This window comes from Cherax quadricarinatus, chromosome 6 (genome assembly GCF_038502225.1).
Source record: "Cherax quadricarinatus isolate ZL_2023a chromosome 6, ASM3850222v1, whole genome shotgun sequence".
Taxonomy (NCBI): domain Eukaryota; kingdom Metazoa; phylum Arthropoda; class Malacostraca; order Decapoda; family Parastacidae; genus Cherax; species Cherax quadricarinatus.
Window position 1 is genome coordinate 50,466,148 of NC_091297.1, and position 18,583 is coordinate 50,484,730.

The window sequence follows — 18,583 nt, forward strand, 5'->3', positions numbered from 1 at the left end:
ACTGGAACAACAGAATTAGCCGAAAATAGGGGGAAATCGCCGATTTGTAAACAGCGCCGAGGTCGCTAACTTCGTGAGAGTATAATTCCATCAGTTTTCCATCAAATTTCGGTTACCTGGAGTTTACCTGGGTTGCGACAGTCAAGGGGTTAAAATATAACAATAGAAGTAAATTATGGTAAAAAGAATGAAATAATGATTGTACATTACATTACAGTATTATGTAGGTAGTTCATATAGGAAAGTTTTGACATTATGCTCTACCCAACATGTCGGCAATTTTCAAAGGTTCGACTTACGTCCATTTTGACTTACAACCGGTTGGTCGGAACCAAGCTTGGTCGTAAGTCGGATGGTAGGTGTATTACGTAATGTTTTCCCCCCACTCGGCAACCACACCTCCATAGCATGTTTATATGCTATGTAACGTGTTTCTTATATAATTTTGAAGAAATATCATAGATGGATTCATGAAAATGTTTATATTGATGTAAAATTAGACATTTAATGTGTCCAAGAGTGATTATTATTACATAATAGAGAGATGTGCTCATGGAGAATGTAAACAAACTGGGTGACCCACGCCATATTTGAAAGACCACTTGCCGTAAAGAAAGTTTTGGTCATAATTTGAGATCACTGTATTAGTGGAAAGCTGTAAGGTGAAACACCGAAAAGTGGGGCCCTACTCTATTTATTTATTTTTAAACAATAATGTAATGAGTCTATACTGTAAGGTTTTTGAAATTCAAGATTAACTCTCTCAAAAGATAGATTCCTATTTTTCTGCATACATATACTCATTTTACCAACCTGAAATTCTGTGGACAGATTACGGATATCAAACAGCTTCAAGAGATGATCTCTGGATGCTGAGCACAGCCAGTTCCCATTGGCATTCCATTTCAAGTCCATCACTGTGCTTTTGTGAGCATGTCTAGAAGTTATGAAAAGATACAGCTTTAGTTTTTAACAAGTTTATGCATAAAAGTTTTTTGTACAGTAGACATTCATAATTTGTGTATATTAAATTCCTGAAAACAGCTCTACCAGTGATTTCTGAGACTTAGAGAGTGAAAAATAAAGAAGACAAAATAGGGTTGCATTCCTCAGACTTCAAAAAATCAACAAATCTTTTTTACTATAATAAGGAAGAGCACAGGTAGCTAAACAATGGTACTGTATTTGTTACTTCAAGTCAGCTTGGTGATGTGTAACATCCCAAAGTAAGCAGAGAGGGTAGCTGAGGCCCTACTAGGCCCAGATTGATGGCTGGGGTTAATGATATGATGTGGAAGGTTAGGGTTAATGATGTGATATTGAAGGCTGGAGTTAATGATGAGATGTTGAAGGCTGGAGTTAATGATGAGATGTTGAAGGCTGGAGTTAATGATGAGATGTTGAAGGCTGGGGTTAATGATGAGATGTTGAAGGCTGGGGTTAATGATGAGATGTTGAAGGCTGGGGTTAATGATGAGATGTTGAAGGCTGGGGTTAATGATGAGATGTTGAAGGCTGGGGTTAATGATGAGATGTTGAAGGCTGGGGTTAATGATGAGATGTTGAAGGCTGGGGTTAATGATGAGATGTTGAAGGCTGGGGTTAATGATGAGATGTTGAAGGCTGGGGTTAATGATGAGATGTTGAAGGCTGGAGTTAATGATGAGATGTTGAAGGCTGGAGTTAATGATGAGATGTTGAAGGCTGGAGTTAATGATGAGATGTTGAAGGCTGGAGTTAATGATGAGATGTTGAAGGCTGGAGTTAATGATGAGATGTTGAAGGCTGGGGTTAATGATGAGATGTTGAAGGCTGGGGTTAATGATGAGATGTTGAAGGCTGGGGTTAATGATGAGATGTTGAAGGCTGGGGTTAATGATGAGATGTTGAAGGCTGGGGTTAATGATGAGATGTTGAAGGCTGGGGTTAATGATGAGATGTTGAAGGCTGGGGTTAATGATGAGATGTTGAAGGCTGGGGTTAATGATGAGATGTTGAAGGCTGGGGTTAATGATGAGATGTTGAAGGCTGGGGTTAATGATGAGATGTTGAAGGCTGGGGTTAATGATGAGATGTTGAAGGCTGGGGTTAATGATGAGATGTTGAAGGCTGGGGTTAATGATGAGATGTTGAAGGCTGGAGATCTTGAGATGTTGATGCAACTTCATCAGCTGATTGTTGCAGAGCAGTTTGCAGGCAGGTATTCTGTCATATGCTACTAGTTTGTTTTACACTGCAATTCTTTCTACAACCCACTGATATTTTAAACCAGTTAAATCATCTAGAACAAAATAGACATTCATTTTTTGGACTGTGCTTCCTCCTCACACATTGTTTTATAGTGTAATAAGACTTTTTTCCTAATAAACATGCCATCAAGTGGAACATCTTCATTTTGTTTTTTCAATTCACATATTTAGTAAACCTTGTTTTGTTTAGCAATACAGACCTGTTCCTCATTCTTTTCACTGTGTCTCATTGAGGATTACTCATTGCACAAGCCTTTATCTTCATCTCATTATCTCAAATTGAATGAATCACTAATTCTTTAATGCCAAATATGTACTTGTATTGTCTCCATGATGTGTGCACAACCCTTCAGCATCTCAATTACTTCAAGTATTTTCGAAATAGGCATAGGTTCATGCATAATTTTTTTTCTTAGCTTTACCAGCATCATCTGCACTTTGTTTGGATGCCACGGCATCATCTGCACTTTGTTTGGATGCCACAGCATCATCTGCACTTTGTTTGGATGCCACGGCATCATCTGCACTTTGTTTGGATGCCACAGCATCATCTGCACTTTGTTTGGATGCCACAGCATCATCTGCACTTTGTTTGGATGCCACAGCATCATCTGCACTTTGTTTGGATGCCACAGCATCATCTGCACTTTGTTTGGATGCCACAGCATCATCTGCACTTTGTTTGGATGCCACAGCATCATCTGCACTTTGTTTGGATGCCACGGGGTGATGAAAAGAAGTTAAAACTAAGTGTTGAGCACTGAGCAAAAACAATAAGGCTACTTAGAATTTTCAGCAAGATGACAAAGTGAGCATATTTATTATAGTTAGGGAGTGAAGAGTTAAACCCACAGGATCATACAGTGCCTAAGAAATGGGAAGCAATCAAGCGTCAATTAAAGAAAGGGGAGAACAAGAGAAATTCAGTCAATCAAGAGCACCCTCACCAGCATCAAGGAACCTCCTTTGTGGGGATACAAAGCATACAAAAGGAAATTAATCCTTAATCACTTTAGGACAAAGACAAAATATACTTCTCTGCAAAGGTTACAATGTTTGATTACATTTTGTGTGTGTTGTTAGGTACAAAGAAAGCCACTAACATGCCGGGGCATTTCGGACAGACTAATAACTAATGCTTACAGACTACATAAGACTAGGCAGGAAAAAAGTAGTAGATTTTAATTATACATTATTTTCCTTATTACAACAGTGAGGTAGCTAATGGTTTACAGTAATAAACTATATAGTTGTGATGTAGCATATAAAAAATAAACATTATTACAATTTAGCACAAATAACAATAATACAATAGTACAATTACAAGGTTTTTTTCCACAAGTCGGCCGTCTCCCACCGAGGCAGGGTGACCCAAAAAGAAAATACTTTCATCATCATTCAACACTTTCACCTCACTCACACATAATCACTGTTTTTGCAGAGGTGCCCAGAATGCAACAGTTTAGAAGTATATACATATAAAAATACACAATATATTACTCCAAACTGCCAATATTCCAAACCCCTCCTTTAGAGTGCAGGCATTGTACTTCCCATTTCCAGGACTCAAGTCCAGTTGTATAAAATAACCGGTTTCCCTGAATCCCTTCACTAAATATTACCCTGCTCACACTCCAACAGCTCGTCAGGTCCCAAATACCATTTGTCTCCTTTCACTCCTATCTAACACGCTCACGCACGCTTGCTGGAAGTCCAAACCCCTCGCCCACAACACCTCCTTTACCCCCTCCCTCCAACCTTTTCAAGGACAACCCCTACCCCGCCTTCCTTTCCCTACAGATTTATACGCTCTCCATGTCATTCTACTTTGATCCATTCTCTCTAAATGACCAAACCACCTCAACAAACCCTCTTCAGTTCTCTGACTAATACTTTTATTAACTCCACACCTTCTCCTAATTTCCACACTCCGAATTTTCTGCATAATATTTACACCACACATTGCCCTTAGACAGGATATCTCCACTGCCTCCAACCGCCTCCTTGCTGCAGCATTTACAACCCAAGCTTCACACCCATATAAGAGTGTTGGTACTACTATACTTTCATACATTCCCTTCTTTGCCTCCATAGAAAACAGTTTTTGCCTCCACATATATCTCAATGCACCACTCACCCTTTTTCCTTCATCAATTCTATGATTAACCTCATCCTTCATAAATCCATCCGCTGACACGTGAACTCCCAAATATCTGAAAACATTCACTTCTTCCATACCCCTCCTCCCCAATTTGATATCTAATTTTTCTTTAACTAAATCATTTGATACCCCTTACCACCAATTCCATATATTACTTGCAACATCCTCCACATTGCTCTCCTATCCACTCCATCATTTGCCTTTTCTAAATCCATAAATGCAATCAAAACTTCCCTACCTTTATCTAAATACTGTTCACACATATGCCTCAATGTAAACACTCCATCAACACATCCACTACCCACTCTAAAGCCTCCTTGCTCATCCGCAATTCTACATTCTGTCTTACCTCTAATCCTTTCAACAATAACCCTACCATACACTTTTCCTGGTATACTCAGTAAACTTATTCCTCTATAATTTTTACAATCTCTTTTGTCCCCCTTCCCTTTATATAAAGGGACTATACATGCTCTCTGCCAATCCCTAGGTACCTTCCCCTCTTTCATACATTTATTAAACAAAAATACCAACCACTCCAACACTATGTCCCCCCTGCTTTTAACATTTCTGTCATGATCCCATCAGTTCCAGCTGCTTTACCCCCTTTCATTCTACGGAATGCCTCACACACCTCCCCCACACTCACATCCTGCTCTTCTTCACTCCTAAAAGATGGTATACCTCCCTGGCCAGTGCATGAAATTACCACCACCCTTTCTTAGTCGACATTTAAAAGTTCCTCAAAATATTCTCGCCATCTACCCAATACCTCCATCTTTCCATCTACTAACTCCCCTACTCTGTTTTTAACTGACAAATCCAATAGTTCCCCAGGCTTTCTTAACTTGTTTAACTCCAAAAATTTTTCTTATTTTCATTAAAATTTCTTGACAGTGCCTCTCCCACTCTATCATCTGCTCCCCTTTTGCACTCTCTCACCACTCTCTTTACTTTTCTTTTACTCTCCATGTACTCTACTCTTCTTATAACACTTCTGCTTTGTAAATACCTCTCATAAGCTATCTTTTTCTCTTTTATCATACCCTTTACTTCATCATTCCACCAATCACTCCTCTTTCCTCCTGCACCCACCCTCCTATAACCACAAACTTCTACCCCACATTCTAATACTGCATATTTTAAACTATTCCAACCCTCTTCAACCCTCTCCCCCCACTACTCATACTTGCACTAGCCCACCTTTCTGCCAAAAGTTGCTTATATTTCACCTGAACTTCCTCCTCCCTTAGTTTATACACTTTCACCTCCTTCTTACTTGTTGTTGTCATTTCCCTCTTATCCCATCTACCTCTTACTCTAACTGTAGCTACAACTAGATAATGATCCGATATATCAGTTGCCCCTCTATAAACGAGTACATCCTGGAGCCTACCCATCAACCTTTTATCCACCAATACATAATCTAACAAACTACTTTCATTACATGCTATATCATACCTTGTATATTTATTTATCCTCTTTTTCACAAAATATGTATTACTTATTGTATGTGTTAATATTTAGTTAATCAAGCAGTTGTAAACTTTTTGGGGAGTTTTTGAGTTGCTTCAAACTGGCTATATGATTTAGGATAGTGTTGGTATGGTTAATTTTAGGAGATGAGATGATTAAGTAGAACTCTAAATTGATTTGCAGGCAGGGGGCATTTTGCTGGTTTGGGCAGTGAATTCCAGATCCTCAGGCCCTTTAGGTGCATTGTAATTTTGCATAGGGTGAGATGGACACAAGGGATGTCAAAGAGTGTTTTGTGCCTTGTGTTGTGCCTGTGCATTCTGTTGTAGTTGTCAAGGAGAGGTTTGAAAGGAGGATTTATATAGGAGTATAATGTTCTGTATATGTAGTAGGCACAATAATATGAGTGAGTATTTTGTGTATTAAGTAAGTTCAAGCTCTTGAAGAGTGGTGGAATGTGTTGCCTGGCACGGGAATTGGTAATCACTGGTAATCACAGCACCTTTTTGTCGGGTTATTAATGGTTTGAGGTGATGTGAGCAAAGCATAAACCTCTGCAGACAACTAATTCAAGAGATAATGACCAAAATACATATTTTTTTTTTCAACAAGTCGGCCGTCTCCCACCGAGGCAGGGTGACCCAAAAAAGAAAGAAAATCCCCAAAAAGAAAATACTTTCATCATCATTCAACACTTTCACCACACTCACACATTATCACTGTTTTTGCAGAGGTGCTCAGAATGCAACAGTTTAGAAGCATATACGTATAAAGATACACAACATATCCCTCCAAACTGCCAATATCCCAAACCCCTCCTTTAAAGTGCAGGCATTGTACTTCCCATTTCCAGGACTCAAGTCCGACTATATGAAAATAACCGGTTTCCCTGAATCCCTTCACTAAATATTACCCTGCTCACACTCCAACAGATCATCAGGTCCCAAGTACCATTCGTCTCCATTCACTCCTACATGGCAGACAACTGAAAATTTTATTACAAGATATCCACATTATGTACAAAACTATAAGACAGAAAAAATCAAATGAATTAACTGAGCTCAATACTTCAATAATTTTAGCATTTGTGATCCCTGGGAAATTGAGCTTCCTTAAGCACTGAGTACTTACAGCTTTGCCAAAGGCTGACCAGAGCGAGGATCCCAGAGTTTGATTGGTTGTTGGTTGTCTTTACTCCCAGATGCCAGCAAACTTTTAGATGGATGCCAATCAACACATTTAACATCTGCACCATGACCTGTGGGAATCACGTTGCTTTAATGATGAACTTAAGATACACCTGCTTCCTATGTTAATGTAGCAGTAAAGAAGTACTTGGGCATTAGTCATCTGTTGTGGAGAGAATGCTTGGGGATTGACAACATGCAATAGGCAAAGCAACGCTTTGAAATAAGTTAAGGTACAATAACAGCAACCTCTAGGATACTACTGCATGGTGATTGCTGTATTACATGGGGTGCAAAGTTTACCATCACATCATGTGATGTGATCTTTACTAAGCCAGCAAGCAGTTTAAGTCAAATGACCAAAAGTTCCACTGTGTGGGTTATCACAAAAGTATGACCCATATCAGGAGAATATAATTTTTATTTTCATGGGAAAACACTAAAAGTATAAGATTCATACAGTGTCTGAGAAGAGGGAGACAAACAGGTTTGATCTAAGGAAGGTGAGGGTAGTTTCAATCCTCAGATCAGGAGCTTTTTACCAGCATCAAGGCACTTCCTACCCCCCCTACCAACATTTGAAATATTCTGAGAATTTTTTATAATTCTGACAATATACAACTACCAGCTCATAGTTTGTACATTTAACAGCAGAAAAACAAACTTTAACTGTCATAGGTTATAACACTGACAGACAGCTCAAGTTTCCATTACAAGAAAAAGCACATGACATGTTACACTTCAGTAATTATAAGATGCAAGATAATTATACTGAACGAGAAGAATAACATTAGTCAGCTGTATATTTTACATTTGCATTTTTCAGGTAGTCAACACTCAAACCAAACAATCCATTGTTTTTGATCCAAGACTATTACTCAAGTTACGTACAGGTATGTAGATTTTACAAGAAATCTACAATACTGTATTAAAAATATCTGTTAATGCACTGAATTTTTAAATATATTAGTATTTTTTTTTTCAACATGCTGGCCATCTTCCACCAAGGCAAGGAGACCCAAAAAAGAAAGAAACACTTTCACCATCATTCAACACTTTCACTATCATTCACACATAATCAGTCTTTTACAGTGGTGCCCAGCCAATATCCCAAACCCTTCCTTCAAAGTGCAGTGCATTGTACTTCCCACCTTCAGGACTCAAATCTGGCTAACCAGTTTCTCTGAATCCCTTCACAAAACATTACCATGTTCCCACTGCATCAAGCTCGTCAGGTCCTAAAAATCATTTGCCTTCATTCACTTCCATCTAACATGCTCACACATACCTGCTGCATGTCCAGGCCCCTTGCATACAAAACCTTTTTTACCCCTCCCTCCATCCTTTCCTTGGATGACCCCTACCCCTCCTCCCCTCCACTACAGATTATACACCCTCCAAGTCATTCTATTTTGTTCCATCCTCTCTAAATGACCAAACCACCTCAATAACCCTTCTTTTGCCCTCTGAATAATATTTTTGTAACTCTACACTTTCTCCCAATTTCCACACTATGAATTATCTGCATAATATTTGCACCACACATTGCCCTTAGACACGAAATCTCCACTGCTTTCAGCCTCCTCCTTGCTGCAGCATTCACAACCCATGCTTTATGCCCAAATTAGAGTACAGTGGACCCCCGGTTAACGATTTTAATCCGTGCAAGAGGGGTAATCGTTATGCGAAATAATCGTTATGTGAATGAATTTTCCCCATAAGAAATAATGGAAATAAAATTAATCCGTGCAAGACACCCAAAAGTATGAAAAAAAAATTTTTTTACCACATGAAATGTTAATTTTAATACACACAAACTGAAAAAGGCATGCACACTTACATGACACTTACTTTTATTGAAGATCTGGTGATGATTGATGGGATGGGAGGAGGGGAGAGCATTATCTTCTTACTGTTTAGAAGGGGAATCCCCTTCCATTAGGACTTGAGGTAGCAAGTCCTTTTCCGGGGTTACTTCCCTTCTTCTTTTAATGCCACTAGGACCAGCTTGAGAGTCACTGGACCTCTGTCGCACAACAAATCTGTCCATAGAGCTCTGTACCTCCCGTTCCTTTACGATTTGTCTAAAATGGGCCACAACATTGTCATTGAAATAGTCACCAGCACGGCTTGCAACAGCTGTGTCAGGGTGATTTTCATCCATAAAGGTTTGCAGTTCAACCCACTGTGCACACATTTCCTTAATTTTTGAAGTAGGCACAATGGATTCCACAACTGGCATAGGCTTCTCAGGGTTAGCCCCAAACCCTTCAAAATCTTTCTTAATTTCCATACTAATTCTCACCCTTTTTACCACAGGGTTGGCACTAGAAGCTTTCTTGGGGCCCATGGTCACTTATTTTCCAGAAACAGCACCGAAAACACTGTAATAATACGAAATATTCCGATTGTATGCTTGGATGTTATTGCGGAGGCTGGCTGGTAAACAATGCCACCGGCGGAACATGTGAGCGTGGCTCAGGCCGCACATTGGAAGCGTCTCGGACGAAAATCGGTAAGCGGGTTTTTAAGCGGTATGCGAGGCAAAATTTTTGCAATTAAAGTAAGCGGTATGCGAAATAATCGCTATGTGATGCCATCGTTATGCGGGGGTCCACTGTATTGGTACCACTATACTCTTGTACATTACCTTCTTTGCCTCCATGGATTGTTTTGTATCTCCACAGACACCTCAATGCACCACTCGCCTTTTTTTCTTCACCAGTTCCATGGTTAACCTCGTCCTTCATATATGCATCTACTGACAAATCTACTCTCAAATACAGGTCAGCTATCACTAATCTGGCAATCAATTATCCAGTTCCATCAGTAATCTGGCACTAATTTCAGCTAGCATAATTTGAAATTTCATCATTATACCGACTCAAATCATTATACTGACTCAAACTCATCATTATACTAACTCAGAAATTGAGCAGATGGTTGTAAATCCACAGCAGCAAGCCAGTGGAGGAGAAAGCAGTGATGAAAATGAGTAAGATGTAGCAGGGAGTCTCTAATTATAAGTTAATTAAGTGTATTCTAACCTTACCACTCTGTAATCTGGCAAACTCACTAATCCTGCACACTACAGGTCCCAATGATGCCAGATGAATGACAGCCAACCTGTATCTGAACACATTCACTTCTTCCATACTCCCTCCCTCCAATGTGATATCCAAGGTCCCAGGACCGAAACGTTTTCTAATAAATATGTTATAGTGTTTGCTTACGTGTCTTTCTAAACCATCTACAACTCTGTTAGAAAACCAGTACTTACCTATGTCCTTTCTAAATCTAAATTTATCCAACTTAAATCCATTATTCCTGGTTCTTACCTGGTTCGACACCCTCAGTACTTTATTAATATCTCCCTTGTTTATGCCCGTCATCCACTTATACACTTCAATGATATCTCCCCTCATTCTACGCCTCTCCAGAGAGTGGAGATTTAAGGCTTTGAGTCTATCTTCATACGGGAGGTTCCTTACACAGTAAATCATTTTAGTCATTCTTCTCTGTATGTTCTCTAATGAGTCTATATCCATCCTGTAAAGTAAAAGGACACAAGTGCAACTAATGTGACATTTATTGTAGCAACGTTTCGCTCTCCAGGAGCTTTATCAAGCTTGATAAAGCTCCTGGAGAGCGAAACGTTGCTTTATCAAGCTTGATAAAGCTCCTGGAGAGTGAAATGTTGCCACAATAAATGTCACATTAGTTGCACTTGTGTCCTTTTACTTTACATATTGTTGGTAATTCTACCAACTTTATTATATCCATCCTGTAGTAAGGGGACCAAAACTGAGCAGCATAATCTAAATGAGGCCTCACTAGTGATGTATTGAGCTGTAAAATAACTTTTGGACTTCTGTTACTTATACTGCTTTAGAAATAAGGTAGTTGATGAGTGGAACAGTCTGCTTAGTAGGGTTATCGAGGCTAATACCTTGGGTAGTTTCAAATTAAGGTTGGATAAATACATGAATGAGAGGGGTTGAATATAAGTGGGACTTGCATGTGAGTAAATAGAATTATCAAAGCTTATTACTTGGGTAGAATTGAAAATTGGGTTGGGCAAATATTTTGTTAGTGGGATGAATTGTGAAGGACCTGCCTAGTATGGGCCAACATGCCTGCTGAAGTGTTCCTCTTTTCTTATGTTCTTATGTTCAACATAATAACAGAGGAACAGTGCAGCATGCCTGTTGGCCCATACTTGGCACGTCCTTCACAAATCCAGCCCACTAACAGAATAAATGCTACCCAAGCAATAAGCTTTAATAATTCTATTTACTCACGTGTAAGTCACACTCAAATCCAACCCCTCTCACTCATGTATTTATCCAACCTAAATTTGAAACTACCCAATGTTTTAGCTTCGATAGAACCTAGGGTAGCTTTAAAAAGAGATTGGACAAATATATGAGTAGGAGGGGCTGGGTATGATTGGTGTCGTGGGTACATAACGTAAGAAAGGAGGAACACTGCAGTAGGCCTGTTGGCCCATACTAGGCAGGTCCTTCACAGATCCAGCCCACTAAGAGAATAAAAGTACCCAAGCAATAAGCGTTGACAATTCTATTTAGTCTTGACTGTGTGCTAATGGAGTTACAGGATGCTGATATCGAAGAAATGCTGAACACTAACAATGATGCACCTGTTGTGCATTCCTCGAATGATGGTGAAATTAGATGAATTATGATATATATATGTAAGCCGTAGAGTTGATATTAGCATCATACTGAAGTATTTTGTCATGCCTCATAAAAGCAGGAATTCCCCTGTAACGGATTAATGCCATTTCAATTAATTTAAATGAGGAAAATTAACTCAGCATATGAACAAATCGGGTTACGAACAAGGTGGTGGTGACCTGTACTTAGCTCTGTGGCAGTGGTGACCTGTACTTAGCTCTGTGAAGACTTGTCTGTGTGCTCTCTGTGAATCTGAACCAAGATCTCCTCTCTTGAGCAACTCTACCGCAGGTAAAAGAGGAGCTTAGGGTTGCTAAGCAGGAGATACAGCGATTAACGGAGAACAAGAGGATTCGTAGTAATCCTCCTGTTGTGAGTTCTCAGGTTAAGAGGGGAACCTGGTCAGTGGCCGGGCAACATGGAACCAAGCTGAGGATCAAGAAGACTGTTGGAGAGGCAGAAACAACGAAGAACCAGAAGACTACTGTGAAAACTTCCAACCCATTTTCAGTGCTACCTGACAAATGTGGGTTGTCTACTGGGAATGTCACAACGAGCACCAAGGAAGCATTGGTAGACGTGAGTGAGACATCCCTTGAAACCCCAAAGAAGACCATCGAGAACGTAACGACGAATTCCACAAGTGAAGGTAAGAACATTGTTTAAGTTGGAGACAGTCAGGTTAAGTTTATGGATAGGGCCTTTTGTCTTAGGGACAGGAAGAGGAAGCAGAGGGTATGTTTTCCTGGGGCTGGGATGGGGGATATTGTTAGCCGTCTGGACGACATCATGAAAGGTAATGGGAGCAATCCTATTATCTGCCTCAGTGCTTGAGGCAACGATGTTGGCAGATGTAGGAGTGAGGACCTGATTAGCAGGTATAGGTCAGCAATAGAGATAATTAGGAAGAAGGGTAGCAACCCTGTCATTTGTGGTAATTTGCCAAGGAGAGGAGTTGGAAATGAATGGTTGTCCAGGGCAACTGGTGTCAACTGCTGGCTGGACAAATACTGTAAGGAAAATGCGGCAACATTCATCGACAACTGGGACCTCTTCATGACAGAAATGACATGTATGCTAGGGATGGGGTTCACTGATCTAGGTCTGGGGTGGGGGCATTGGCAACTGCAGTGGAAGGAGCTGTTAGAGTTTTAAACTAGGAATAGTAGTGATATGGGTTTTGGCAGGAATACAGTGAAGTCCCTGTGTAGTAATATTATGAGTTCTAGGGGAACTAGCAATAGGCAGAATGAGGTGGATATTGGAAAGCCAATGGCACTAGGTGACAAGGACAGTAATAGGTTTAGTGGAAAAACAGAAATGAGCAGGAAGGGTAAAGAGAAAGGAGGGTCTTTAAAAATATATTATGCTAATAGCCATAGTGCTAGGAATAAAATGGATGAGTTGAGATTAGTAGCTAGTGCTGGTAACATTGATGTATTTGCCATCACTGAGACATGGTTTAATTCCAAAAGTCGGGACATGCCTGCAGAATGTCACATTCAGGGTTTTAAATTGTTCCAAGTAGATAGAAGTATCGATAAGGGGGGTGGGGTGGCACTGTATGTCCGAGATCGCTTGAACTGTTGCATAAAAACGGGTATTAAGTCTGAAGTAACACACACAGAGACTGTCTGGATAGAATTTTCATAGGGGCATGAAAAATTGATTCTAGGAGTGATATACCGTCCCCCAAACTTAGATAGGGCCCAAGGGAAATTACTATGGGAGGAAATTGTTAAGACCACAAGGCACGATAATGTAGTAATTCTAGGGGACCTTAACTTTAGTCAGATTGATTGGAATTTCTTGACTAGGAATTTAGAATCAAATGACTTCTTAGAAGTAGTTCAGGACTGTTTTTTGAAGCAGTTTGTGACAGAACCTACAACGGGAAATAACCTGCTTGACTTGGTTCTGGCAAACAAGGAAACCCTTGTTAATAATTTAGAAATTACAGAGGAACTTGGCACTAGCGATCACAAATCATATACCTTTAGCATAGAATGGAAGTATGACAGTAGAGATAATGCAGTAATGATCTCAAATTTTTCCTTAGCAGATTACAATGGGAATAGAGAACACTTATCCTCTGTTGACTGGGGTAACAAAGAGAGCTATCAGTATGACAGCTTTCTGAACACTATATATGCTGCCCAAAGAACATTTATCCCATATAAAGAAATTAAATCAAATAAAAATGACCCAAAATGGATGAATAATAGGCTCAAATATCTTTTAGGGCAGAAGAAAAGAATTTATAGATGTATCAAAAGAGGTGAGAGTCATCTTATGAATCAGTATATTCACATTAAGAGGGACATTAAAAAGGGGATAAGAAAAGCTAAACGGGAGTACGAAATTAAAGTTGCTAAGGATTCGAAAACTAACCAAAAAAGTTTTTTCCAGGTTTATAAAACAAAAGTTAGAGATAAGATAGGCCCCCTTAAAAAATAACTCTGGGCATTTTACTGACAAAGAGAATGAAATGTGCTTGATTTTAAATAATTATTTTCTCTCGATTTTACACAGGAAGACACTAACAATATCCCAGTAATAAATTTTTATAGTGGGCCAGAAGAAGATAAATTATGTAACATCACAGTCACAAGTGAAATGGTTATGAAACAAATAGACCGACTGAAACAAAATAAGTCGCCGGGTCCTGATGAGCTTTTTTCAAGGGTTCTTAAGGAATGCAAAATGGAACTCTGTGAACCATTAACTAATATTTTTAATTTATCTCTTCAAACAGGTGTAGTGTTTGATATGTGGAAGATGGCTAATGTAATTCCTATTTTTAAAGCAGGAGACAAGTCGTTACCATCAAATTACCGCCCGATAAGCCTGGCCTCAATTGTAGGCAAATTACTAGAGTCAATTATAGCTGAGATTATAAGAAGCCATCTGGATAAGCATAATTTGATTAATGATACTCAGCATGGATTCACGAGAGGCCATGCTTGTCTAATTTATTAACTTTCCTCAGTAAACCTTTTGAGGCTGTTGATCACGATAAAGAATTTGATATTGTTTATTTAGATTTTAGTAAGGCTTTTGATAGAGTACTGCACCAAAGACAGTTAAAGAAAGTGGCAATTCATGGCATTGAGGGAAAAGTGCTCTCATGGATCGAGTCATGACTCACTGACAAGAAGCAGAGAGAGCGCATAAATGGCGTTAAATCCGAGTGGGGATCTGTAACAAGTGGCGTTCCACAGGGATCAGTGTTGGGCCTGTTGTTGTTAATAATATATATAAATGATCTTGATGAGAGAATTACAAGTGATGTGAGCAAATTCGCCGATGATACAAAGATAGGTAGGATAATTGAATCAAACGTAGATATCAGGGAACTTCAGGAGGATTTAGACAATGGAAATAAATGGTATAAAATACCGACACAATGAAAATATAAACACATATACAGTATAATGTGATCCTTTATTGACTACGTTTTGCCCACACAGTGGGCTTTTTCAAGTCACAAACAGAACTACCTGGGGTGGAAAGAACTATAAATACTCGCGTTCCTTCCACCCCCGGTAGTTCTTTTTGTGACTTGAAAAAGCCCACTGTGTGGGCGAAACGTAGTCAATAAAGGATCACATTATACTGCATATGTGTTTATATTTCCAGGATTTAGACAAACTCGATACCTGGTCAGCAAAGCGGCAGATGCAGTTCAGTGTAGATAAATGCAAAGTTCTGAAGCTTGGGAGTGTCCATAACCCTAGCACTTACAAGTTAAATAATGTAGAACTCAGCCATACAGATTGCGAGAAGGACTTGGGGGTTATGATAAGCAGTAACCTTAAATCAAGACAGCAATGCCTAAGCGTACGTAATAAGGCAAACAGATTACTTGGATATGTATCAAGAAGTGTAAACAACAGAAGTTCAGAGGTTATATTACAGCTTTATACATCATTAGTAAGGATTCACCTAGATTACGCAGCTCAGTTCTGGTCTCAATATTACAGAATGGACATAAATTCATTAGAAAACATTCAGCGTAGAATGACTAAATTAATACATAGCATTAGAAATCTTCAGTATGAAGAAAGATTGAAGACCCTTAAATTACATTCACTTGTTAGACAAAGAATGAGGGGAGACATGATCGAAGTGTATAATTGGAAGATGGGTATCAATAAAGGGGATATAAACAAGGTCTTGAGTATATCCCTCCAAGAGAGAACCTGCAGTAATGGATTCAAATTAGACAAGTTTAGATTTAGAAAGGATACAGGAAAGTATTGGTTTGGAAATAGGGTAGTTGATGAGTGGAACAGTCTACCTAGTAGGAAATGGTATGGTGATCACCACATTTGTGAATGTATATTAGACCCAACAGCTGTCATGTATTAGACTTGTGAGGCCATTTGTTTACTCTTGAACATTGGCAAAAATTTAACATTTCTGCTACTTTGAGCTCAGTTTCAAGCCATTTCTCATACTAAAACCAATCAAAATCATCTCTATTTCTGTAGAATATCTTTCATTCTATCAAATGAGACCAAAAAATTGCAAATACAACTATAAAAAACATATGAAAAAACACTGCAAATTTGCTGTTTTAATCGAAAATTACGGTCTCAGTTTTTTTTCTCTCATGCACTGTGTGCTGCAGGATTTGTTTTATGTGGTGCACACATACCACATAGATGTATTCTCTCATATCTAGGCCCAAATTTACTGCTCACAGCTTATCAGAGTGAGCTGAGCTCATGGCGTAGATCTACAGTTTGGACCCTGAACGTAAAGCTGTAGATCTATGGCATGGACCCTGAAAGGGTTAAGTGGCCTGAAAATTCAAACAGGCAAAATAAAATAAGTATGAAATCATACTTAACATACTTGTTATAAATGCTTAAAACAGGAGCAAGGAGTTAGCAACCCCTTCGCTAAAGATATAAAAGATAATAACATAAAGATTTTATTTCTTTGCAAGGTTGCAAGGTTACAATGTGTATTTACAATTTTGATTAGTCAAGTACAAAGAAAGCCAGTATTGTGCCACAGCATTTTCGGCAGACTGCCATATCTGAGCACCTCTGCAAGGACGGTGATTGTGTGTGAATAAAGGTGAAAATGTTGAATGATAGTGAAAGTGTTTTTTTCTTTTTTGGGTCACTCTGCTTTGGTGGGTGACAAAAATTAAATACAACAAAATACTGCAGCTTTCACAAAAAAAAAAAAAACTTGCACTAATAACTAATTACTTTATTTATCTAACAGAACACTGGTGAGCACTTGCTACACTCTCTTGCATGAGTATAAATATTTTTTGTTTTAACTACTGTGTTTTCTCACTTGTCGTATGTGTATGGTAAACATTACCATCAAGATGAAGAATTAGACACGTGCCACATCTGGGTATCTTTATTGGGGATGTTTCACCATCCAGTGGTTTTTATCAATACAAATTCAAGGACATAATGGAAAGACAGTAGAATTATTTACAAAAGATGAGGTAATCAGTCCCTCAGCTTGGAGTTGGTGAAGAGTACAGTGGACCCCCGCATACCGTTGGCCTTACATAACGTTAAATCCGCATACCGCAACATTTTATCGCCAAGATTTTGCCTCCCATACCGCTAAAAAACCCGCTCAACGCTGTTCGTCTGAGACGCGTCTATGTGCGGCCTGAGCCACGCTCACATGTTCCGCCGGTGGCATTGTTTACCAGCCAGCCTCCGCGGTAACATCCAAGCATACAATCGGAACATTTCGTATTATTACAGTGTTTTTGGTGATTTTATCTGCAAAATAAGTGACCATGGGCCCCAAGAAAGCTTCTAGTGCCAACCCTACAGCAATAAGGGTGAGAATTACTATAGAGATGAAGAAAAAGATCATTGATAAGTATGAAAGTGGAGTGCATGTCTCCGAGCTGGCCAGGTTGTATAATAAACCCCAATCAACCATCGCTACTATTGGTGGTACAGCTGCTGTTGCTGCTGTACCACCGTCAGCTGCTGCTGCTGCACTGTCAGCTGCTGCTGCTGCTGCTGCTGTAGCACCGTCAGCTGCTGCTGCTGCTGTACCACCGTCAGCTGCTGCTGCTGCTGTGGTACCATCTGCTGCTGCTGTAGCATCGTCTGCTGCTGCTGTAGCATTGTCTGCTGCTGCTGTAGCATCGTCTGCTGCTGCTGTAGCACTGTCAGCTGCTGCTGCTGTTGTACCACCGTCAGCTGCTGCTGCTGCTGTAGTACCGTCTGCTGCTGCTGTAGTACCGTCTGCTGCTGCTGTAGTACCGTCTGCTGCTGCTGTAGCATCGTCTGCTGCTGCTGTAGCATCGTCTGCTGCTGCTGTAGCACCGTTGTTGGTGTGGCTTATTGAGAATACCAAGAAACAATTAACCCCAGAGGATTTGCCACCCAGGATAACCCAAAAAAGTCAGTGTCATCGAAGACTGTCTAACTTATTTCCATTGGGGTCCTTAATCTTGTCTCCCAGGATGCAACCCACACCAGTCGACTAACACCCAGGTGAACAGGGAAAAATGCCTGGAACTAGTGCTCATATTGGTGAATTTAAAGCCAGCAAGGTTGGTTTGAGAGATTTAAGAATCGTAGTGGCATACACAGTGTGATAAGGCCTGTTCTGGAAGAAAATGCCAAACAGGACCTACAGTACTCAGGAGGAAAAGGCACTCCCAGGACACAGTGTCTCATCAGTCATTGCTGCATCTTCAATAAAGGTAAGTGTCATTTATTCTTCATTTAGTAGAGTAGTACATGCACAATATATATTGTGCATGTACTACTCTATCATTGTGCATGTATCCTTCTCTTTGTGTGTAGGAAA

At 39.6% G+C, this 18,583-nt stretch overlaps 1 protein-coding gene across 1 annotated transcript in view; it reads right to left on the reverse strand.

The window, feature by feature from the left end:
• Positions 1–18,583, reverse strand: part of Wdr33 (WD repeat domain 33) — a 162,561-nt gene that overhangs the window by 133,279 nt on the left and 10,699 nt on the right. Inside the window, exons 3-5 of the mRNA XM_070079498.1 lie at positions 14,606–14,657; positions 7,018–7,161; positions 814–937 (exon numbers count right to left, since the gene is read on the reverse strand). Of these exons, the coding sequence (XP_069935599.1) occupies positions 814–937; positions 7,018–7,161; positions 14,606–14,657 (320 nt within the window). The remainder of the gene's footprint in view (positions 1–813; positions 938–7,017; positions 7,162–14,605; positions 14,658–18,583) is intronic.